This window comes from Sinohyriopsis cumingii, chromosome 14, assembly GCF_028554795.1.
Source record: "Sinohyriopsis cumingii isolate HCF-2022 chromosome 14, ASM2855479v2, whole genome shotgun sequence".
In the NCBI taxonomy this organism is placed as follows: Eukaryota; Metazoa; Mollusca; class Bivalvia; order Unionida; family Unionidae; genus Sinohyriopsis; species Sinohyriopsis cumingii.
Genome location: NC_142974.1, coordinates 6,450,544 through 6,476,468, shown reverse-complemented (window position 1 = coordinate 6,476,468; position 25,925 = coordinate 6,450,544). Strand labels below are relative to the sequence as shown.

Sequence of the window (25,925 nt, the reverse complement as noted above, 5' to 3'; positions counted from 1 at the left end):
TAGGTACAGAGGATACAGATTTTACTATGTGTAAGTACAGAAGATAAACATTTAACCATGTGTAGGTACAAAGGATACAGATTTAACCATGTGTAGGTACTGAGGATACAGATTTTACTATGTGCAGGTACAGAGGATACAGATTTGACCATGTGTAGGTACAGAGGATACAGATTTTACTATGTGTAAGTACAGAAGATAAACATTTAACCATGTGTAGGTACAGAGGATATAGATTTTACTATGTGTAGGTACAGAGGATACAGATTTTATCATATGCAGACAGACAAAATACAGATTTTAACATACTATTGGTAAAGAAGATACAGAGTTTACCATGTGTAAGCAGAGAAGATATAGGTTTTACCATATTTAGGTAGAAAATACCTAAATTTTACTAAATACAGGTGCAAAAGATAAAAAAATTTACCATGTACAGGTGCAAAAGGTACACATTTCAATATACATAGGTAAAGAAGATAGACATTTTAACAGATACAGGTACAGAAGATACATATTTTACCATGTACAAGAAAGAGGATGCAGATTTTATTATGTGTAAGTATACAGGATACATAAAGAGGTGTAGAAAATACAAATTTTAACATATAGGTAAAAAAGATAGATTGTAATATATAGAGATACAGAAGACACATTATTTACCCTATAAGTATAGAGATGTTAAAATATGTAGGTATATAAGACACATACTATCCTGTGTGATCTTCCTCTTGCAAATCCTGTATGTCTATCACAGTCTCCCCTTCCTGAGGGTACTTTGGAAGTAACAAGGCCAACTGTCCTTCCAAGTTTTTCTGGAAAATCAAATGTAGGTTAAGCTAAAGACATACTGCATGCATGCACAGCATACAAAATGTATCAATTTCAAACAATATGCTAAGCATCTAAAAGAAGTAGACCACTCTGGTGGTCTTGTGGTTACAGTGTCTGCCTCAGTTGTGGGAGGTCACAGGTTTGAACCCTGGACAAGTCATATCAAAGACTTATAAAAATGCTGCTAAGAGCTGCTATGCTAGGTGCTCAGCATTAAGAGGTTAGTGTTAGGATTGGTCAGTATGGTGTCAGCATAATGCGACTGGGTGGGACATCATGGTACATGTCTGTGGCACGATACCCCAGTGCTACATATCACAATGAACTGCCATACTGCAGACACTGTAGCAATATAACTGAAATAGTTTTAAAGCTATGTAGAAAGTCCAAATCACACACATACACACACAGAAGCAGATTTCTTTCTTCTTCTTTGTTATCCCAACAATCAGGTACTTATTTGACTAATCACATGACTATTCATTATCAAAACCAGAGAGATCAAAGTACTGTGTACACTGATGGCTGGAGGATTACACGAGATCAGATGGACAGAAAAAAAACAGCTCACTAAATATTGCTATTTATGATCCTTTTTCTTATTGTAAACATAACTGCTCTAAAAATATTAATAATACTGTAATACGCCAAAGGGATTTCTTTACTGAGTGAGTTCAACAATGGCCTGAATTTCACTACAAGTCACTTGTTTCACCTTGATTTCCATAAACTTCTACACAACTACTGTTGTAAACTGTAAATTCCAAAATGCTCAGACTATGAATAACTTTCCTCTAATTAATACATGACCACAAATCTCACAACTTCACAATTTGTCTGCCAGCCTCACAACAGCAATGGTTTCTCCTCATAATATTTCCGTAACATAGCGCCAGTTATTTCACACCATAAAAATATACCCCCTTATACAGGAAACTATTTTTCCTATTTTTCCTTAGTCCAGTCAAATCATGATTTTAAGCCTCATTTCGCCTCTAACTCAACACCATATTTACCTTCATAGCAGCAATAAATTGCACCTCCCAATGAAGGCACTGTCCCTTCTTGTGTATTGCATTGTGCAATTTACCAGTCCCCAATCATAAATATTGCATATGGAGTCACACAACCAATCCACACAATTGGATTTTAATAGGGACTAGTAAGCTCCAGGGACACTTGTGCGGCTCTGACCTGAACTTACTTAAACCAAACCATGCCATCATGAAATCTCAATAACACTGCACTCCGTGATGTTTGCCCCCTGTAACTGGCTAATTATTTGGGCTGAGGACTATTTCCCCAGCACCAACTTCCCATAATCAAACAATTAATCACAAAAGTCTAAGAAATCTTTAAAATGTTGAGTTATATACTCTAATTACAATATTTTCCTACATTTTGTTTCCTTCATATGTTAAAAAAAAATTAATAAACATTTTTTATCTAATAAACCTCTGTGATTTTCTTTTGAAGCCAATTTCTACTAATGTTTTAATTATCATCATCAATGGAACAACATGCAAGGGAGGTACCATTTCATTATTAATTACTTAGATCTGGGTTGCTTCCCTTAACACATACAACTGATTTAAAGGCAACTGGTACTAATTATAGGATGACCATAAATTTGTTACTATTTTTAGAAATACCTTAGAAGATAATTAAACTGCTTAGTTTCCCTGCAACCCAACCCTTATTTATTTGAAGTCAATAATAAAGGAAGGTCTATCAACTTATTTAACAAGATCTGAACAGCTCTGAAATTGAGGAAAGGTAGAGAAAACAACTGAAATCAGACAAAGAACTGCACACTAATGTACAAAGAACTGCACACTAATGTACCTAATAAACCTAATGTGCCTAACAGACCTAATGTACCTAATAGAGTCTGGATCAAGCCCATTGCTAAGCCAACCAAGCAGTGGTAGCTGATTGGTTAGTGTGCTGGGCTTATGCTCAGAAAGGTGAGAGTTATAACACAGGCCAGTCAGCCAACCCAGTGAGTCTCTGCTCAAGGCACTTTATTATTTCAGGATGATACAGCATTTCATGTGTTGATGTATCATTAAACATCAAAATAAAACCCAAACAAATGCAGAACAGAAGCAGTGCTGATTATTCATACTGAAGTCCTAAATGTTATGTTGGATATCAATCAGATCATGCAAGCAAAGCGGACTGTGGCAGAAAGTGTACCTTTTGATCCGCATATTGTAATTCCTCCCATCAATTTAGAAAAATTCTCAGAAAAGTTAAACATAAAAATACATCTATGGCAAAATATTATGAGAAAACTTGCCAAGCATATAAAAGAAAAGAAAACTGATGGGAGTATGTTGGAATGGAATTATATAAATAATTTTATAGAATTTGAATTGATTTTCATTATTCAAGTTAGTATGCAATGAACTAATAATCAACAACAAACCTTGTTTTCCTCGGTAAATTTTCTGATATCTGCATCTACTATCAGTTCAATTAAGTCATTTTTCCGCTCATCTGTCAGAAAAGAAAGAAATACATTTTTCTTTTCAAATATTCTTTTGACACAGGGATTCAAAAAAAGTAACAGCTATTATTGTATTTATTCAATTTTAAAGATTCATTTAAAATAACAGATGTGCCTGTCTTTTAAAACATTCTACACACTGCTGTATTATCAGTACACACTGCTATATTAACAGTATATATGGCTGCATCAGTACATACTGCTATATTATCAGTACACACTGCTTTATTATCAATATACACTGCTATATTATCAGTGCCACTGCTGTATTATCAGTACACACTGCTATATTATCAGTACACACTGCTATATTATCAGTACACACTGGTGTATTATCAATACACGCTGCTATATTAACAGTATACAGTGCTATATTCACAGTATACACTTCTATGTTATTGGTACACATTGCTATATTATCAGTACACACTGCTATATTATCAGTACATACTGCTATATTATCAGTACACACTGCTATATTATCAGTACACACTGCTATATTATCAGTATACAGTGCTATATTCACAGTATACACTTCTATGTTATTGGTACACATTGCTATATTATCAGTAAACACTGCTATTATCAGTACACACTGCTATATTATCAGTACACACTGATGTATTATCAATACATGCTGCTATATTAACAGTATACAGTGCTATATTCACAGTATACACTTCTATGTTATTGGTACACATTGCTATATTATCAGTACACACTGCTATAAGTACATAATGCTATATTATCAGTACACATTGCTATATTATCAGTACACACTGCTATATTATCAGCACAGATGCTATATTATCAGTAAATACTGCTATATTATCAGTACACACTCCTATATTATCAGTACATACTGCTATATTATTAGTACACACTGCTGTATAATTAGTACACACTGTTGCTATATTATCAGTATACACTTCTATGTTATTGGTACACATTGCTATATTATCAGTACACACTGCTATATTATCAGTACATACTGCTATATTATCAGTACACACTGCTATATTATCACACTGCTATATTATCAGTACATACTGCATATGCTCCATCAATATGTATACTCCTTCAGCCAACACAGATTCAAGCTGTGATATGCAGAACAATATAGTACTACCTAGGCATTCAAGAACAGTTTTCTTTTGCTTCCACAGCCAATAGAAGAACTACTAAGCAATGAATGAAAGATAAATAATAAGGAAAGGGAGAAAAGAAAAGAGTTGTTGCTGTCAGACTATTGTAAAGCCAGCAAGCAATCTGAAAGACCTTCCTGAATTAAAATCATCCACTGCAAGGCAAACTAGACATTGTTCTTGTGCTAATTCTTCCAAAATTGATTAAGTCAACTTGTTTGCAGAATAAAACAATTTTGACAGGATCCTTAGGATGTTGTGTAAGTATCATGCAATCATTGCCAATCAAGCTTCTGCAATGTCATTGTCTTTTTAAATTCATGTAAATTTCAAGACCATAAAATTGTTTTAATTTACAGTACCTTCTTTCACAAGAACGGAGGCTTTATCCCTGCTACTCAACCCCTCCGCATCCAAAACTGTCAAGGTGAAAACATATCGACCAGCAATCAAGTTCACCAGCTGCAAAACTGCATGATTTTCTGAGTTGTTCACTATTCTCTGAAACAGAAATTTCACTGGTATCAACTTTCTGCAAAGAGTAGGAATATTAAAGGATGTTTTTTGTCCTCCAAAATCCAAATTCTTTATTCTGTGACCATATTTCACAAACTGACTTTTCTGGTTTGCACAACACAGCACTGAGCGATTTTGTAACCCTAACTGAAATTTAGGGGGAAAATGTCCAACTCCATTTCCAAATACAGGGGAGATTTAATGGAGAAAAAAAAATGGGTTTTAAAAATATAATGTACAAGATTGCACAAACCTTGACAAAATGGAGTACAGTTACTGATTTTTTGGGAGGGGGGAAAATGTAAGTATCCACATTCTTGAAAGAACCTATCTACACATTTTTTTTATAAGATGTGAAACACAACTGTGCACAAACATTTCCAGAATAAAGGGCCCCTGGTGGCTGAGTTGTCTCAGCTTCTTGCCTTTACAGAAAACTCACATCACACCTCTGTCTGCATGGGTTAGAATACTGATTCATCCAATTTACCTATCTGAGAAAACATGCCAGTAGCTTCCAGTTGGTCAGTGGTCCTTCCCCGGCTCTTCCTCAACCCAATATACTAGCTGCCATGTATGGCAATCTGATTAAAATCAGAACTCAACTGAGCTACATGAAGATCTGACATCGACCCCTTTGAGGTCATGTTTTGGTGACCTTTGAATTAGCCAATGAATTAGCCAATGGAAATGCAGGTTTTTGAAATTTGAAAGTGACTATAATAGTTTGGCATAGTTTGACACCAGTCCAACTAGTCTTAGATGGAGCCTGATACTTGAGCCCATGGAGATGTCAGTGACCTGTAAAGGTTAGTGCCTTTGACCACTCTGCCACCCAGGACCCCTTTATTTATTTTAATTCAGAAGTCATTATATAACCATATAACTTTTTAATAGGCTTAAAATCAGATACAATCATTATTCTGTTTTCCCAAATTGTGTGGATCAGCTTCAAGTTACTGAGATATGTGGGCCAGCTGACATGCTAAGAAAGGATACATGCTGGTCAATGCCTTTGGAACAAAACCATTTAAATTGCAGGGGTAGAATGATATGATGGTACAATAAACTTGCTTCTCCCCATTTTTACTGTGCTTTATTACACAGCTTTAATAATCAATAAGCACAATTTGTAAGCGGATTTGTCTCCCTTGATGACTTGCATACAATGGGATCCAAAAACATAGACCACTAATACACCACCTAGATATTTAAAAGACCAGTCGAGGAGGGGTAGTGGCACCGTTTAGTGACCAAATTCCGTTTCATAGTCCCACTGGAAATAATTGTCAGTAAACTGTTTCTAATAAAAATGTTTGCTTTTCAGTATAAATTACCTTTATTTTAAAGATAACCAATCTCTGAAAGATCATGAAAAGCATTACTTAATGACATCACTGCTTTTTCGCACAACAAAACAAGATTACATTTTTAAAAAAGCTAGAGACACTGTTCGTGAAACAACCATCAAAATTGAAACTAGATTTTTTACAACTATTTTATTAGTAAATTTCTAATGCTGTGATTTAGTTGCATGTGAAACTTTCTACTCATCTCTGAGCAAATCTCTGAGTGCCAACTCAGAAATGTCAAGTTTGCCTCAAACGCTGGAACTTGCTTCTTCATAGTGATCATGTCCATGAAGCACAAAGTTTTGCATTCACCAGGTACTCATTTTGCTTGGTCCTCTTGCTATCTTTGATCACAACTGATACAATTAGGTTGTTAAATTATGTTACTTACATAAGAATATTTATAACAATGACCTGACCTGACCCATGACCACTAGCTGTAAAGCATATAGGATTTGCATGCCTATTAAATCTTTGTACCACTTTCAATTCTGATTTGATACAAATGACATAATTAATGTGGTTATACAAATCAGGTCTGCTTTTAAATGAATAAAACATTACAACAAACACATCTGTAAATTGGAGATCAATACAGTTGTCAGTTAATCAGGTTCTCACAGAAATGCTTGTGTATTGAAATAGATGTGCATTGATATTTTTCATGTATGAATATGAGGGCATAACACACTTATGATCATTACCAAGAAACCAAATGAAAGCATAAAACTACACAGACAAAAATAATTTCATTGGTATTTATTTATAAAAGTATTGCCACCAGCAGGCATTAGTGATATTTTCACTAAACAAAATTTCATCAAATATAGCTCTGAACAGTGTACTGAGCACTTATTCAGAAAATAAAATGTAACCAAAAAGAGAAATACGAATTTCATGATGATTAAAATTTCTGGATATTAACCACCATTTTCAACAATAAAATAATCACAATATCAGGGTTTTGTTCAATAAATTTGGTTGTGATTTTCTTCAATTTTAATATATGTCAATTCTTTTTGCATTTTCTCGAGAACATAAGGCATCCAAGCCTTCCCATGCATTATAAGAAAGTGTGCAAATTAATATGGGAACAGTGCTCATTTGTCTTTTTGAAAAATACCTAACTGTTGGTTGGTTGGGATGTCTCTTTACCCATGAAAATGAATGAATGATATGTTCCCAAACAACATGGCTCAGACAGAGTACTAGTTCCTTGAAAGAGGTTACATCAGATAGTTTAAAGAAGCTACACACCTGTTACAATGTATATCTTTGTGAGATTAATACCCATGTACAACTTTAAGTTACAACAATTAATTGACAAGTCAGGGTACTTGTTTCAAAGCAGAAATTCCCAATGTCCTATCTCATCATTTAAATTTTATTGTCATTAAAACATCAGTCCCGTCAGACTTGCCTGGTATATATAATTGACTCTAAAGAACTGTTGGATGCTTACGGAAAGAAAAGTGCTTAATTTGAAGATGACAGTCACTGAGATGCTTTCTGATATATTGGTGTTAAGACTGCAGCTGATTTGATTACTCAGATTTCATTACAATTTTTTTGCATTTTGTTAAAAGTTAGAAAACTCGAGTGTTTACCCCTGCAGAAAGGCTTTCTGGATTTCTTTCCCAATGATAAGACACAACACCATGATCATCATGTGACCTTGATCCATCCAAGGTCACCAGTAACTTTGGCAACATCACCACCTGATCTCCACCTGCATCTGCCACAGGAGGTTCATTGGTATCTATGAGAAGGATGAAAATCAAACATATTTAATGCAGTACTCCGGCTAAGAATTTGGAGGGAGGGAGCAATATGGTCACCTTTCTGGATAGGGGAAATTTGCTGAATTAAGAATTACCTTTTGATGCCACTTAAAGACTTGCCTATCCTATGAAATCATTACATTTCGGTGCCACCTAAAGACTTGCTTTTCTAATGAAATCTACTCTTTTTGTACCATTTAAAGACTTGCCTCTCCTATGAAATCGATAATTTTGGTGCCACTTAAAGACTTGCCTCTCCTGTGAAACCTATACTCTTTGATGCCACTTAAAGACTAGACTCTCCTATGAAATCTACACTTTTTGGTGCCACTTAAAGACTTGGCTCTCCAATGAAACCTATACATTTAGATGCCACAAAAAGACTAGCCTCTCCTATAAAATCTATATGTTTTGGTGCCACCTAAAGACTTACTTCTCCAATGAAATCTAGACTTTTTTGTGCCATTTAAAGACTTGACTCTCCTATGGAATCTATACTTTTGGTACCACTTAAAGACTTGCCTCTCCAATGAAACCTATACATTTTGGTGCCACTAAAAGACTTGCCTCTCCTATAAAATCTATTATGTTTTGGTGCCACCTAAAGACTTGCTCCTCCTATGAAATCTACACTTTTTGGTGCCACCTAAAAGCTTGCCTCTCTGGTGAAATCAACACTTTTTGGTACCACTTAAAGTCTTGCCTCTCTTTTGAAATCTATACTTTTCATTTTATCATTCCAGTATAAACAGATGAAAGCAAATTCATGTATTTTTCATAAGCTAAATGAACATGGAATAAATTAATTTTCTTCAATGATCATGAAAGAAGTAGGAGGATGGTCTCTAGAAAGGTAACGGGAAGAAACTAGAGGAGCAATGAGGTCAGAAGAGATGGCACTGGAAGGGTGGGTGGGTTTTTATTTCTATCTTGTTTGAATACTGCTATGTGTGATAGTTGTGATTAATGGAGAGTACAGTCTGGTCTTTACAAAACTCCCTTAATCCCACCAGTGGGTCAATATAACATTAAAACCATGATTGTTAATATTAGTACATCTATTACCCACGACATACAAACAGTACAGACATAAATCTCACTTTGTATAAAGCACTGACCAATCTGATCTTTATTCTAGGTATGATCTGAACTGTGTTGGGTGACATCAACCAGCACTTAGTAGAATGAAAAATCTTTTTTTGCACTGTTAGTTTTACATATGACATCCATAAAACAATCTAGGTGTACACTGTTTGCTTTACATATCATTTAGAAAACAGCATAGGACCTGATCTGCCAGAACATTATACAAAGAAAGATCTAGGTGTACATTGTTTGCTTTACACATGACATAAAGAAAAACAGCACAGAATCAGATCTGCTAGATAATGCAATGAAAGATCTTGGTGTATAATGTTAGTTCAACATATGATAACTAGAAAACAGTTAAGTCTCATCAGCCAGTACATTATGTATGCTAACAAGAGAAGAGTGTAGATTTAGATTTGTCAGTATATTGAAAAATAATAGATCTGACATATACTGTTTGTTCTATGTATGCCTCTTTCTATGAAATCAAGAGGGGTAACCCCTCCTTAATTGTCAGTTCTGAAATGGACCCTGGTTATGCTGTACAACCAAATTATTTTTTACATCGTAATTTTGTGTCTAGGAAGCACTAGAACAGGTGGCTGGATATGAAGTAAATCTAATAAGTATTTTCTTGGATTAGTTCAATCCATAAATCATACCTTTTCATAAGGATTACACAAGTGACCTGCTCAAGGGGCTAAACAAGTGACCTATTCAAGGGGCTAAACTAGTGACCTAAGAGGCTATATAAGTGACCTGTTTTCATTGGAGATACATCAGTGTCCAGGTCATAGGGACTAAACAAGTGGTCTGTTCAAAGAAGCTACACAAATGACTGAAGTGACTACAAAAGTGACCTCAAAAGGACTAAACAAGTGACCAGTTCACAGGGGTTACGCATCATCTAAGAGTAATACTAAATGTTAAACTTACTCTGAATGACAGTTATTGTAAGAGTGTCAGTTGCATATAATCCCTCTACATCTTTCACTGTCAGGTTAAACTTGTATTCTCCTGCACGAATCTCACCCTTAGCTGTTGCCACAGCTCTGTCTGCATTCTCTGTCGTAAGTGTTGTTGGGCCACTGTAAATACAAGACTATTGTTATGAGCCTTGTTAGGTGTGATGTCCGGATTTAGGCCAAGCATGAGAAATCTGCATTAAACTGGACTCAATAAAGAAACCCAATTTGCATACATCCACATGATAAAAATGCCCCTGACAATATCATGCTCAAAAATTCTTAATAAGAAAATATGTCCTATTTTAAGAATACTTTTCTCTAATCTTAGTAGTTCAAATTTTCTTACCTGAAAATGAATTTTAGGAGAGAGTTTTTTAATTAAGATATTATGTCTTGTTGTAAAAAGAAATATCAATTTAATATAGAAAATGGTTACGTTTCTGTCTTTTTGTCCTAAAAAATATTTCCTTGAGGTCATTATGAAATCAAGACATGTCTTCCAAAATATTTTCAAGGTAGTCTCGTTTTGAAGGAATTCCTATGCAAAGTCCTAATTTAAGAAGAAATCCCTTTTAAACACCTATACAAAACAACAATGCAAACCTTCATATCTTGAAATGCATCCATATTTGAGTTATGGTAAATCACATTGATATAAAGTAGAACCCTGCTATACAGTGATAACTGAGGTCCAAAATATTGGATCGCGTTAATAGCAGGATCACGTTAATGCGGGGTTTTACAGGTATTTTAATTTTTTCAGAGAACAACTCATTGGCATATATACATGTCTAATGTATATGATGAATATGGTATCAACACCATTCACTATAGTGCCGTCATGGCATGCAGTTCATCCATAATGCATTTAATTCCATTGAAAAATTGCACACAGATTTACAATATTCAATAATTTTGTCCCAGATCATTGTGTCTGAATTCAATGTCTAATATATAGAATGAAAAGAGTATTAACATTGTTTACTTTCTGTCTGATATCGCACTGTTGGGGCTTGCAACTAATCCATAATACATGTAATTCTATTGCAAAAATTGCATACACATGTAAACTAGTCAATAATTTTGTCACAGATCATTATGTGTCTGAAGTCAATGGGAAAAATTAACACCACAATCAGGTTAAGAAAGACGAAGCACGTGTATGGTTCATTATGTTCCAGGGTCAATGAATGGTGTCTGTACAGATTTCATAATGCTAACATTTTCTCATATGTATTTACATGTACATTTATCCATTGTTAATTTCCTATAATTAATGCTTGTAGGCCTATTCGTCTGAATGACTACAGCAAGAATAATTACCAATCAACCTATGCTTTTAGTGTGCGTATAACTTTTACTTCAGATTTTGTGAATATCAAAAGAAATGTGTGAAAACTACTATACTAATCATTGCGCAAAGTGCAGAGAATTACTTGCATTCGTGAGCTTGCTTTTCCATAATGGTAAAATATTTTTATAAAAAATATGAAATTAATAACAAGTTCATAATCAAACACCATACACATGTAAAATCCAAGAACTAAGTGCAGTTGACCTGAAATGGACACAAGTCACTTTTATAAAAAAAATTTAGCTGAATGCATGTACAGTTTCATACACTTTCAATTTCCAGCCAATAAGCGGACATTAATTACTGGTCAACTGATTGCATCTAACAATACCGCCAAGCCCAGCAAACATGTTGGTGGCTTTTGTTTTTTGATGTTTATTAAATTGTGAGAAAATTTTATCAACCACCACATGGTCTGCTGCTTGGTTGTGTATGCAGTTAAAGAAGAAACACAAGTTGGCTATTGTTTGAGCAATGACTATATTCGAATTGATTGAAGACAATCACAAAGATGACTTACTGGCTTTACTCATGGATCAGTAATAAGTAACATTTCCGATGTTTATTTTGGCATAACACTTCAAGAACCTGGTGAAATCGTTAAATTTCAATCATATTATACTCAAATTCATATGCGAACTTTTCCCCAAAATGATAATAAATGTTTTACACACTATTTCACGTACTTTTAACAAAAAATTTTTTTCATGTGCGAATGAATACAAAATTTCGGGAGCCACGCCACATCTGCCATTATATCTGAATTCGCGTCATCGTGGGGTGCATTATTTTTTCTTCTTAAAACGTCATAAAACCAACTGATTATCAATTTCTTCTTAAAACATCACGAAACCAATTAATTTTCAATTTCTTCTTAAAATATCAAAAAACTAATTTTCAATTATAGATGTTTAGCCAATGACAGTTAAAAGCTTTACATTTACATGTACCATAATGATGGTAAATCTTGGGACAGAAAAAAAAAACAATAAAAATTATTTTCAGTTTACCAAGACTTATATGCGTTTGAAAAATATAACATTAATGGTGTCCCAATGCTTACAGACACAAAATCGTAAAGCCTAAATGCTATACATCACAGAGCACTGACCAACCCTTGTTCAATTACCAGTCAGTAAACTGTTATAAACTACTATGATTGTTTTTATGCAATTTATTTTTCCTGCGCATATTTTTTGATTTCTCCAACATGAAATAAATGCAAATAAAGACTTCATAATTCACTGGCTGCTTAGTCTTTTCCTGCAGACCTATGCTTAATGTCCCTTATATCACTGTTTATTCCTAAAAAAATGTCTGATGCAGATTTTGCATTATTTGTTCTCTTTTACAAATCTCATTCTTCCAGTGCAACTTTTAGCTTAACTTATATATCTATTGCAGTCGTTTTCTATTGCAGTCGTTTTTATTTTGTTTCACATGCTTAAGATTTACCATTTTTCAGCGATCCTACAAAGTGAGGTAATTGATATGAATAATCACCAATATATATATATATATATATATATATATATCCACACAACCATCATATATTCATTATAGAATGACAATAATATTGGTTAAAATTCTGAATACAGACTCATTAGACCATCCATTTTAGTTTTGTTTTCATTCCATTTTTTATTTTGGACTTGGAAAGAGGGAATTTTGTCAGAAGGCAATGCCAGTACCTCTCTGCTCTTGAATAGTCATATGCAACTTGAATGCAGGATGGATAAGCAATTTTTAAAGACATGCCCAGTGGTATAAATTGCACTTTAACTGATTAAATATAGTTTGAGTAACACACAGTGCATCCTTCTCCGGCCCCTTGTTGGGCTACTCTTTGTCTACTATGGTTCCTCTGCCAGACATGATGTCATTGCAGCCAGAATATGTTAATAAGCTAGTAATTAAATTTAGATATGTTGTCATGTTGAACCATTCAGATGACCAAGTTAGAGCACGTGATCAAATATTATGTCAATTGTTTGAGGCATTAGTTCAGTAACTGGGATGCATGTAGAGATGCATGCTTTTCAGTGTCGACGCTGCATTTAACTTAAAATTATCAACAGAAAGAAGAACCCGCCTCCCTTCCTCCTGCCACCATGTCATTTACTTGGAGCATTACATGTAGAGCATACTGTTCCAGTTTTGTTCTTGGGCGCCATTGCCCAAGTTCATGCATTCAGAACTTTGCTTGAACTCCAAGTTTGAATATATTCAACTAGCAGGCCATATATACTTCATACATGCTTCCCATGGTGCATGTATGGAGTATCGGCTGATGTCTGTTATCATGGCATCCTCAGGATCAGACTTGTCGAGTTTTGGTTATCAGTGTCCCTATATACCTTGTATCAGTTCCCTGTGGCTTCACATACAGGTGTCGGACACACTTCACAGCTCTACAGACTCACACGAGTCTCTCTTCCCGAGGCATTCCTATAGAACAAACAATTCAGAACTGTGCTGGTGCAGTGTGCTCTGATAGGATTTGCCCCAATTATGACAAAGGTTTTATATGTGCAAATAAAATGCCTATTGAACCTATGTATTGTGTGTTATTTATATAAATGGATAAAACCAAGTCACAGGTCATAGGCTGTAATCTGCACATGCCTGTACTACAATCCTTTTACTCCCTTTTACTCCATAATATTAGCTGACTATCATATCTCTGCTAGCATGTACTTATTTAATGGTCATTTACATCAAAGCAAATTATCCCTGCACTGTTATTGCAATTATTTTCAAAGTATTATTTCTGAGACCTCTTATCATATTTTTAATATTAGTGCAGCAATCCCATGATTCCAAACCATATGATGTACTACTTCATTCAGCACAAGTTAAAATCTTTAATTATATATGCATCAATGCCATGAGGTAAGAAAAGTTACTATATATATACAAGCAACTGACCAAAAACTTTTTCTTATTACTGGCAGCACATTTTAATGAGTTAGGTATTTCAATTTACATTTGTTATGTAATTGATTTATTTTTTACTTCCATCAGTAGATGCGCATTACTTGACAAATAAAATGATTAATTACACTTGAATCATAACAGAATTTTCTGACCACATTCAGAGTGCCCAAAATTAAGCTACTATCTACTGACATTTTCCTTGGAACCTTTTAGATCTTCCATGAAAACACATACACTGTGTTAGGGATTTCAATTGTCACAAATTGCGTGTCTTTTGCTGTTGCGTGAAATGCCATGACATGGCGTGTATGCAGTATGATATGAGTTACACAATCTGCTACCACATCTGTGGTGGGGCTTGAAATATATAACATTTTTAAAGAAAATGATTGATGTTACCAACTGTAAGTAATATGTATGGCTCTATACCTGCTGACACACTTTTGCAATTATTTTTGGGAGGAAAATATCTCATTCCCAAGACAAATCCAAAATAATAAATGTTCAACAAGCAGCACTAACCTCCTGTTCTACTGGAATATATGATAATTAAAAGTTGAAAATTCCCCCAAATCATCTCACCTGGTCTCCATAACAATATTCTAAATTTTAGACATCTCAAGATCACCCTTACAGAGATGTCCAAAGATCTCAGAACCCTTGAGTTTGAGCTTGAGATTTTGTCTCAACCAATCAAAGATGACTTTAAATTTGAAAGGTCATTTCTTACTGGCTGAACTGAGAACTCAGTCTCAAACAAAAGCACAGACTTTTATGATTTCCAGGATTGTACTTGTTTTAAATCTAAGTTTTATTTTACCTTATTTGATACCAATTATAGCTAACTACAGACTGATCATCAGTGCTGTTACTCCCATCCAACAGAAGATTGTCCAGGGGAAGGTACACTTCTAGGCGGGATGGCAAAACTATCTTGGGAGACACATTAACCACTGGAGAAAAAACATAAACAAAAATAGTTAAAAACTGTAACATTTGATTAATAGGTATTCTTACCACACTTTTATCATAAAATAATGGTTTTACCGCACATTACAATATTGACAAAACTCTTGTAAAATAAAAGTTAATTTATTGTGAAACAATTAGCTTACAGTGCCCAACAGTTAAAAAAAAGTGTAAATTCAAAAAGTGCAGAGATTTCTGAAAATCTTAACAACAGCAATAACGGCATTAAATTTTAATCATGTCATCTATATGTGCATATAATCATGCCTAAAAAATTTTATTTATCTCAAATGATTTAAACTTAATCTTCCTAGCAGGGTTAATGTCAAAAAATCAAGTTGAAAAAGTGTAAATAAAATGAAATAATTTCTATAAAAGTCTAAGAATATATAGTTTGATTGACTACATATAACATACAAATTAGCTCAGTATATTTAACTTATCTCACCCTCAAGAGGTTTTGCCTTATCATGATAACAATTTGTATCTCAAAAAATTATAAGTAATAAATTACAAAACAATGCAAACATTTAACAAACTGCTAAGTTGTTATGGTTTTTATATATCTAAACAAGAATGCAGGCAAAATTTCATTTGTCTAAGATGATGTTATGCAATCTTTGCTAATTAACCACCCAGGACATTGGGGGAGAGACAGAGTAACAATTTTATTAAAAGAGTTAATGTAATATACAGACTGGTTGAGACAATGGGAGTTAAAGGACTCACAGTACTAATTCAGTTCCCATAGTAAATCTATGCAAACATCATGATATTAAAAATTCAATAACTTAAAATTTTTGAGTGTTCATTATCAAACCTATATCTATTAGTATAGGTGAAACCTGGATGTCAGCTTCTATGTTGAGGAAAGTATAACAGCAGTGGCAGTTTCTGGACCTGCATGTGTTTGAAACGTGTGCTTTCAATTCCGCACCTGAGAGTCAGGAGCTAATTTTAGCAATGCGTGTTCCAAACTCAAGACTGTTAAAGGACTGAAATTCCATTAATAAAACAATGTCTCTATTTCTTTTCACTTACAACTAGGATAAGCTCTCAAATATTTCTTTTTTCCTACAACATAACTTAACAATATTAACCAATCCAGGTCAGCCTAACCCATATATACTCTATTTTATTTTCACCCATTTCCAGGCTGGTTCCCATTTTTCCATACCATTAGTACCGTGTGTCCTATAGGCTTGCAGAGAGATATGCAATCAGATCATGCCTGCTTACCTTCCAGACAAAGCTGATTATATTAAAGAGATATATGCAATAACAACATGCCTGCCTATCTTCAAGATGGTGTTGATTATGTCTGAAATGAGTGCAATCCTTAAGGATTAACAGCAATGAAAATTACAAAATCAATTTGCAAAAAAATGAACCAAATATTCCAGGCCTACAAAAGATGGCTCTTCACAGGATCAGCAAAAATATTGTTATACATGTACCTGGTTTTACTAAGATGTGGATATCTGCTGTAGAGCTCTGTCCAACTGTGTCAATCACTTTTAAGGTGAAGGTGTAATCTCCTTCTTCCAGGTTAGACAGGTGCAACAGTGGAGTTCTTACACCCTATAATATGCACAAATAAATTGCTTTATCATATGACATCAAATTTTTTTTTAACTTTGATCCGTTTCTAATTATTTTATTCACTGACAATGATATAATACAAGCAACATAATAGCTAACCCAGCCATATTGTTATATAACAAAAGATAAGCACAGGAAACTCCAATGTAAGATAAAGCAGTATTACTTTGACAATTTTACAACATCTTTAAGACAATCTGATCTGTAAGCCTGGCATGACTTTAAAAAATTTTTTTTAAATGGTACGCGCATGTTGCCTTTCATTAAATTAAGATGTCAACTGTTTCTATTTATGAGTCTTCATTTCTACTGTTAGCTAGTCATTTTGAAGTTGTTTAACAAAGCTGATGTGTTCTTTGTATTGAACCATTCATAATAAATCCAATAGTTCTTTACGGTTTTCTTCAATGCACCATGTTTGACTGTTATTCACTCTAGAGCAAACTTAATAGCCCAAGATGGCTACTTAATCAACCAATACACACCTATGCATAACACCTATACACCAAACAGTGCTTGTTGTTGAAGAATGTATACATTTATGGTGACCATAAGAGAGGAATAAGCATAATATTTGCTAATATAAGTGGCAAAAAATCATAATCTGAGCATAAAAAGTGTAATCTGTGTATTATTAGTACTAATGTTAGTACCCTACATCACTGTACACTGTATGAGATTGTAACTGTATTACATGCCATAAATACAGTACACTGTATGAAAACTGTACATTTCTTCTTACTACTAACCTGGATCTGCAGGTCAAAATACTTGGCAAAGCTGGGCAAAATCCACGTGGATTAGAACCAGAACACACACATACAACATACTGAAATATTGCTTATATTCAATACCCACTTTAACTAGCCAAACATGTCAAGCTTTTGCTGAATGATCGTGCAGTCCACAAATTCTATCCTCAATCCAAATGCTGTATTGCATCACTCACTCTTCTTTACAAATTTGTAAGTGGTGTCGATTTGTCTTTTTCTGATAGGACACATTTTGAAGTTTAACAAGACCCATCTGCTCTAAGAATTTTCATCCACAAGTCACACTGTAAAATCCCATTTCCCTTAATATCTGTAAAATCCCATTTCCCTTAAAATCTGTGAAATCCCATTTCCCTTAATATCTGTAAAATCCCATTTCACTTAATATCTGTAAGATCCCATTTCACTTAATATCTGTAAAATCCCATTTCACTTAATGTCTGTAAAATCCCATTTCACTTAATATCTGTAAAATCCCATTTCACTTAATGTCTGTAAAATCCCATTTCCCTTAATATCTGTAAAATCCCATTTCACTTAATGTCTGTAAAATCCCATTTCCCTTAATATCTGTAAAATCCCATTTCACTTAATGTCTGTAAAATCCCATTTCCCTTAATATCTGTGAAATCCCATTTCCCTTAATATCTGTAAAATCCCATTTCACTTAATGTCTGTAAAATCCCATTTCACTTAATATCTGTGAAATCCCATTTCACTTAATATCCGTAAAATCCCATTTCCCTTAATATCTGTAAAATCCCATTTCACTTAATGTCTGTAAAATCCCATTTCCCTTAATATCTGTGAAATCCCATTTCACTTAATGTCTGTAAAATCCCATTTCACTTAATGTCTGTAAAATCCCATTTCACTTAATATCTGTAAAATCCCATTTCACTTAATGTCTGTAAAATCCCATTTCACTTAATGTCTGTAAAATCCCATTTCCCTTAATATCTGTGAAATCCCATTTCACTTAATGTCTGTAAAATCCCATTTCACTTAATGTCTGTAAAATCCCATTTCACTTAATATCTGTAAAATCCCATTTCACTTAATGTCTGTAAAATCCCATTTCACTTAATGTCTGTAAAATCCCATTTCACTTAATATCTGTAAAATCCCATTTCACTTAATGTCTGTAAAATCCCATTTCACTTAATGTCTGTAAAATCCCATTTCACTTAATATCTGTAAAATCCCATTTCACTTAATGTCTGTAAAATCCCATTTCACTTAATGTCTGTAAAATCCCATTTCACTTAATATCTGTAAAATCCCATTTCACTTAATGTCTGTAAAATCCCATTTCACTTAATATCTGTAAAATCCCATTTCACTTAATGTCTGTAAAATCCCATTTCACTTAATGTCTGTAAAATCCCATTTCACTTAATGTCTGTAAAATCCCATTTCACTTAATATCTGTAAAATCCCATTTCACTTAATGTCTGTAAAATCCCATTTCACTTAATGTCTGTAAAATCCCATTTCACTTAATATCTGTAAAATCCCATTTCACTTAATGTCTGTAAAATCCCATTTCACTTAATATCTGTAAAATCCCATTTCACTTAATGTCTGTAAAATCCCATTTCACTTAATGTCTGTAAAATCCCATTTCACTTAATGTCTGTAAAATCCCATTTCACTTAATATCTGTAAAATCCCATTTCACTTAATGTCTGTAAAATCCCATTTCACTTAATGTCTGTAAAATCCCATTTCACTTAATGTCTGTAAAATCCCATTTCACTTAATGTCTGTAAAATCCCATTTCACTTAATGTCTGTAAAATCCCATTTCACTTAATGTCTGTAAAATCCCATTTCACTTAATGTCTGTAAAATCCCATTTCACTTAATGACTGTAAAATCCCATTTCACTTAATGTCTGTAAAATCCCATTTCACTTAATGACTGTAAAATCCCATTTCACTTAATGTCTGTAAAATCCCATTTCACTTAATATCTGTAAAATCCCATTTCACTTAATGTCTGTAAAATCCCATTTCACTTAATGTCTGTAAAATCCCATTTCACTTAATGTCTGTAAAATCCCATTTCCCTTAATATCTGTAAAATCCCATTTCACTTAATGTCTGTAAAATCCCATTTCACTTAATATCTGACATCACTTTCTTTTACAAGGACAGACTGGTCTGCTAGCTACTTATATTATGAACATACGAAGCAAAGTTTTAAATCAAAGAAACTTGGTTTTTTTATTGAAAAAATAAATAAATAATAATAATAATAGTAATATTAATAATGATAATGATAATGACAAACACAACTTTCTTTGCTTTATTTTTATGTTTTTAACGTACCAGAAAGAGCGTAATCTATATACAGGCAAGCATAAGAATTATTTGGTGAAAAAAGTGTAATGATTACACCAAAAACTTAATGGTTAGCAACAAGTACAATTAATATCAACAGGAAATACACGAACAAATTCTTGATCTAGTGATAAACTACAAACGTACTGTCATATCAGCTACACGTCCTGAGGATTTCACCCATTCATAACTGGCAATTCCCTTGTCATCTGTACTCTTGTTGCCATAAAGGATGACAGAGTTTTGTGGCAAGTGGATCATCAAGTCCGAGCCTGCATCAGCAATGGGTGGATAATCCATCTCTGGATAAGAAGATTAGGTATCAATTAGCTGTAATCCATCTTTGGATAAGAAGATTTGTATCAATTAGAAGTAAATCCATCTCATCAATTATCAGTAATCCATCTTGGGATAAGAAATTAGGTTTCAATTAGCAGCAATCCATCCCTGGATAAGATTAGGTATTAATTAGCAGTAATTCATCTCTGGATAAGATTTGATATCAATTAGCAGTAATCCATGTCTGGATTATCAATTAGCAGTAATCCATGTCTGGATTATCAATTAGCAGTAATCCATGTCTGGATTATCAATTAGCAGTAATCCATGTCTGGATTATCAATTAGCAGTAATCCATCTCTGGATAAGATTTGGTATCAATTAGCAGTAATCCATGTCTGGATTATCAATTAGCAGTAATCCATCTCTGGATAAGATTTGGTATCAATTAGCAGTAATCCATGTCTGGATTATCAATTAGCAGTAATCCATCTCTGGATAAGATTTGGTATCAATTAGCAGTAATTCATGTCTGGATTATCAATTAGCAGTAATCCATCTCTGGATAAGATTTGGTATCAATTAGCAGTAATCCATGTCTGGATTATCAGTTAGCAGTAATCCATCTATGGATAAGAAAATTAGGTTTCAATTAGCAATAATCCATCTCTGGATAAGATTTGATATCAATTAGCAGTAATCCATGTCTGGATTATCAATTAGCAGTAATCCATCTATGGATAAGAAAATTAGGTATCAATTAGCAATAATCCATCTATGGATAAGAAAATTAGGTATCAATTAGCAGTAATCCATGTCTGGATTATCAATTAGCAGCAATCCATCTCTGGATAAGAAAATTAGGTTTCAATTAGCAATAATCCATCTCTGGATAAGAAGATTTGGTATCAATCAGCAGTAATCCATGTCTGGATTATCAATTAGCAATACTCCATCTATGGATAAGAAAATTAGGTATCAATTAGCAGTGGTAGACAAACTTTAGAAAGCATGGTCATCACTCACCAGACAGCCATTCCCAAAAACTGGTTGCCCAGCAAAATCACCTCATTGTTCAAGTATAACTTTCAGTTATTCCAATTAAATGTAATAACATTTGATTGTTCATGTATTACTCTTAATATTATTACGATCAAACAAACATAGTATTATTCCAAATTTAGCATTGGATTTCTTGCAATAAAATGTGAAAATGGAAACAAAAATAAATATTCATTTCCTTCATTTCATAACGACAGGATGTTTTATTTTTTTACATCCTGACAAACATTCTCCCTTCTGAAAACACCTGTTACAATAAAAGGTGACGGTCCAGCTGGGCTTTGACTGGTTGCCCTGCTTTAAGCTGTCCCAGCTGACTGGGCAATAGCTTTTTCTAACCATGGTTTGATCAGTCTGAGTATCAAGAAAAGAAACCAAGTTTAACTGTATGATTCTATAACTAGTCCAGATCAAATCAAGTTTAACTGTATGATTCTATAACTAGTCTAGATCAAACCAAGTTTAACTGTATGATTCTATAACTAGTCCAGATCAAATCAAGTTTAACTGTATGATTCTATAACTAGTCTAGATCAAACCAAGTTTAACTGTATGATTCTAAAACTAGTCTAGATCAAACCAAGCTTAACTGTATGATTCTATAACTAGTCTAGATCAAACCAAGTTTAACTGTATGATTCTATAACTAGTCTAGATCAAACCAAGTTTAACTGTATGATTCTAAAACTAGTCTAGATCAAACCAAGCTTAACTGTATGTTTCTATGACTAGTCTAGATCAAACCAAGTTTAATTGTATGATTCTATAACTAGTCTAGATCAAACCAAGTTTAACTGTATGATTCTAAAACTAGTCTAGATCAAACCAAGCTTAACTGTATGTTTCTATGACTAGTCTAGATCAAACCAAGTTTAATTGTATGATTCTATAACTAATCTAGATCAAACCAAGTTTAACTGTATGATTCTATAACTAGTCTAGATCAAACCAAGTTTAACTGTATGATTCTAAAACTAGCCTATATCAGTTTCTTACATACCTATCAACTTTATTTTAGTTATTCCTCAAAGTTAAAAACACAACAAAACTTTCAAATATCATCTTTACATTGTTGCTGCTGTTGGAAAACCAATACTTCCTGTTATTTGTTAAACCCAGCTGAAAATAATGAATCTGTCTTAGGGGATACCTTTAATGACAGTAACATTTGCTGTTGTTGAATCTGAAGCACCATCTGAATCAATAACTGTCAATCTGTAAATATAAAGGTAGAAATAAATATAAACCCCAAATCCAGTAAATATAAAGGCAGAAATAAATAACAAACCCAAATCCAGTAAATATAAAGGCAGAAATAAATATAAACCCCAAATCCAGTAAATATAAAGGCAGAAATAAATATAAACCCCAAATCCAGTAAATATAAAGGCAGAAATAAATATAAACCCCAAATCCAGTAAATATAAAGGCAGAAATAAATATAAACCCCAAATCCAGTAAATATAATGGCAGAAATAAATATAAACCCCAAATCCAGTAAATATAAAGGTAGAAATAAATATAAACCCCAAATCCAGTAAATATAAAGGTAGAAATAAATATAAACCCCAAATCCAGTAAATATAAAGGCAGAAATTTATAAACCCCAAATCCTGTAAATATAAAGGTAGAAATAAATATAAACCCCAAATCCTGTAAATATAAAGGTAGAAATAAATATAAACCCCAAATCCTACAAATATAAAGGCAGAAATAAATATAAAAATCCAGTAAATATAAAGGTAGAAATAAATATAAACCCCAAATCCAGTAAATATAAAGGCAGAAATAAATATAAACCCCAAATCCAGTAAATATAAAGGCAGAAATAAATATAAACCCCAAATCTAGTAAATATAAAGGCAGAAATAAATATAAACCCCAAATCTAGTAAATATAAAGGCAGAACATTGGTAAATATAATGGCAAAATTCTTAGTAAATAATGATCAAACCAAAAATGGGTTATTGTACACAGATATGCAAACCAATATTATACAATTGAAGAAATCTTAGTTTGATAAGCAGCAAGGGATGGGCAAAGTGCTATGTCAGTCAAGGGCAAAGATTTTGTCAAATTTTGTTTGTAATGACTAAAATTCAAACTTAACATCGGTCTACCAAATATAAAGCCTTATATCATGCTGGTTTCAAGATAAGAAATCCCTGAAAAGTTATGGAACAGAAACTAAATTCTCGAAGGATTGACGGTATGTGACATGACACGATGTCAGATCTGACACAATATGATATGAGATTTGATATAACATGTTGTAACAAATGGTTATGTATAATACTGGACACTACAGACTATGACATTCAAATAGAAATCTTTAAATTATGCTTCTCTGAAAATATTTATTCAAGACATTAATATTTCTGTTATAAGCCCGTTACCTCCTGAATCAAGCCCTAACAAAAAGATGAAAATTCACCTTTTCTGAATATCTGTCAGTAGGACTGAATTCTGGAGACAGTAATGTTATTGTGGTCAGGGAAATTAAGGAAAAATTAAACTTCATGCAGGAACAAAATTGGGATGCTACATCTTTACTCTATTTGTAATGTAACAAAAATATTAGCCATATATAAAAGAAATTTTAAAAAGATAAATTTGTAAAATTTAGCTGCTGCAAAAAAAACAGTAAATCACAATGATTAGATACAGATGCCAGCATATATGCTCTAACAGGGGGCTGAAGCCTGGGAATGTAAAATCTCTTTAATCAGCAATATTTAATTAAAAGTGAGGAACTTTACGTCAAATTACTCACTTAAAAGTGTAATTTCCTGGCACAAGATCCTTAAGGGTCAATATGGCTACATGTTCAGTAATTTTCTGGTCCCTTAATGGTCCACTCACTTCATCCCAGTGGTAGCTGGCAATAGCGTCGTCATCAGTACTGGCTGTTTTTAGGACACAAAGATGTGATGATTAGAACTTAATGAAAACATTTCCATCTACATCATTTTAAACTAAGAAACAATATATATATATATATATATATATATATATATATATATATATATATATATATATATATATATATATATATATATATCAGAACAATTTATGCTGTCCAGGTTTGAATAAATTCAATTAAAAAATAATTCTGCACATTAGGTGTATGTGTGTGAATCAGATTTTTAACGTAGCTTTAAAAAAATGTCAGTCATATTGCTTTGATGTCTGCAATGTGGCAGTTTATAGTGATGTCCAGCACTGGGGCATCATGCTGCAGACATGTAGCATGATGTCCTACTAAGTCACATTATCTTGACACCAAGCCGACCAGTCCTAAAAGTAACTTCCTAATGATGAGCCAAAGCGAGGCATCTGTTAGACCATTTTTATAGTCTTTGGTATAAATCAGCCAGGGATTGAACCCATGACCTCCATTTAATTTAATGTGTAAGTGTGCAAGTGAATATATATATATATATATATATATATATATATATATATATATATATATATATATATATATATATATATATATATATATATATATATATGTATATATATTCATACCTAATATAAAACAATAATTTAGAATATTAATTTAGTATCAGAGTCTTGATAATCTAGCTTAATCTAATATACAGATCCAATTTATTTTGGTTTTTGTTATGGATATAAAGACCAGTGAGTCTGGACACACACAATGAATAAACTTCAATATACATCAGTACAAACTGCAATAACTTTATCAAGTAATTTATCATGTTTCGATAAATATTATCCTAACATCAAAAATATTTTATGAGTAAAGAAGTTTTTATAGAAAGTTTTTTTTTAAAAATCATTTACCAGTGGATAAGCAAAATTAACTTAAGTGACATAAAACTTAATATTCATGTGAAAATCTTTGCAACTACAAATGATTTTACATGACTGTCTACACTCTTTTTATCCGCTCCAATTTTGCAGTGTACTTACTAAAACAAAAATATTCTCTAATTCTAAAAGGTACATTTTATTATTACATGCGTCAATACATATTTAACAAAAGTGCAACTGACGGATAATTGTACAAGCAATATTTATGTCCTATGCATTTGTCATCCATAAAGAGCAGAGTGAAAAGCATCAGTAACCTTGATCTGTGATCTTGACCCTGACAATATGACCTTGATCCTGACTTTGAAGATATGACCTTGATCATGACTTTGAAGATATCACTCAAACTATTATATTTTATAATCTAGAGATACAGCAATGTACCAAGTTCCATCCATCTTAAGGTACCACCCATCTTAAAAAACTCCACTTTTGCAAGATAAATGCTTACTAATGGCATGACCATTACATTATGATGCCAAAAATTGACATCACTCTTTGCCTAATTGTAGCACTACCAACTTCGAAATAGACTGAACATAAAATGACTTTGTTGTGACTTTATTTC

The 25,925-nt window shown here is 33.0% G+C and overlaps 1 protein-coding gene across 3 annotated transcripts in view; it reads right to left on the bottom strand.

Annotated features, from left to right (window-relative positions):
* LOC149783145 (dyslexia-associated protein KIAA0319-like protein) overlaps positions 1-25,925 on the bottom strand; it is a 146,871-nt gene that overhangs the window by 26,609 nt on the left and 94,337 nt on the right. For all 3 annotated transcript variants that reach the window (XM_089931372.1, XM_089931370.1, XM_089931371.1), the window contains 10 exons: positions 24,291-24,423; positions 22,668-22,732; positions 20,324-20,478; positions 16,915-17,038; positions 15,309-15,441; positions 10,166-10,317; positions 7,967-8,118; positions 4,854-4,992; positions 3,266-3,336; positions 712-815 (listed from right to left, as the gene is read on the bottom strand). In XM_089931372.1, coding sequence (XP_089787498.1) covers positions 712-815; positions 3,266-3,336; positions 4,854-4,992; positions 7,967-8,118; positions 10,166-10,317; positions 15,309-15,441; positions 16,915-17,038; positions 20,324-20,478; positions 22,668-22,732; positions 24,291-24,423 — 1,228 coding nt within the window. The remainder of the gene's footprint in view (positions 1-711; positions 816-3,265; positions 3,337-4,853; positions 4,993-7,966; positions 8,119-10,165; positions 10,318-15,308; positions 15,442-16,914; positions 17,039-20,323; positions 20,479-22,667; positions 22,733-24,290; positions 24,424-25,925) is intronic.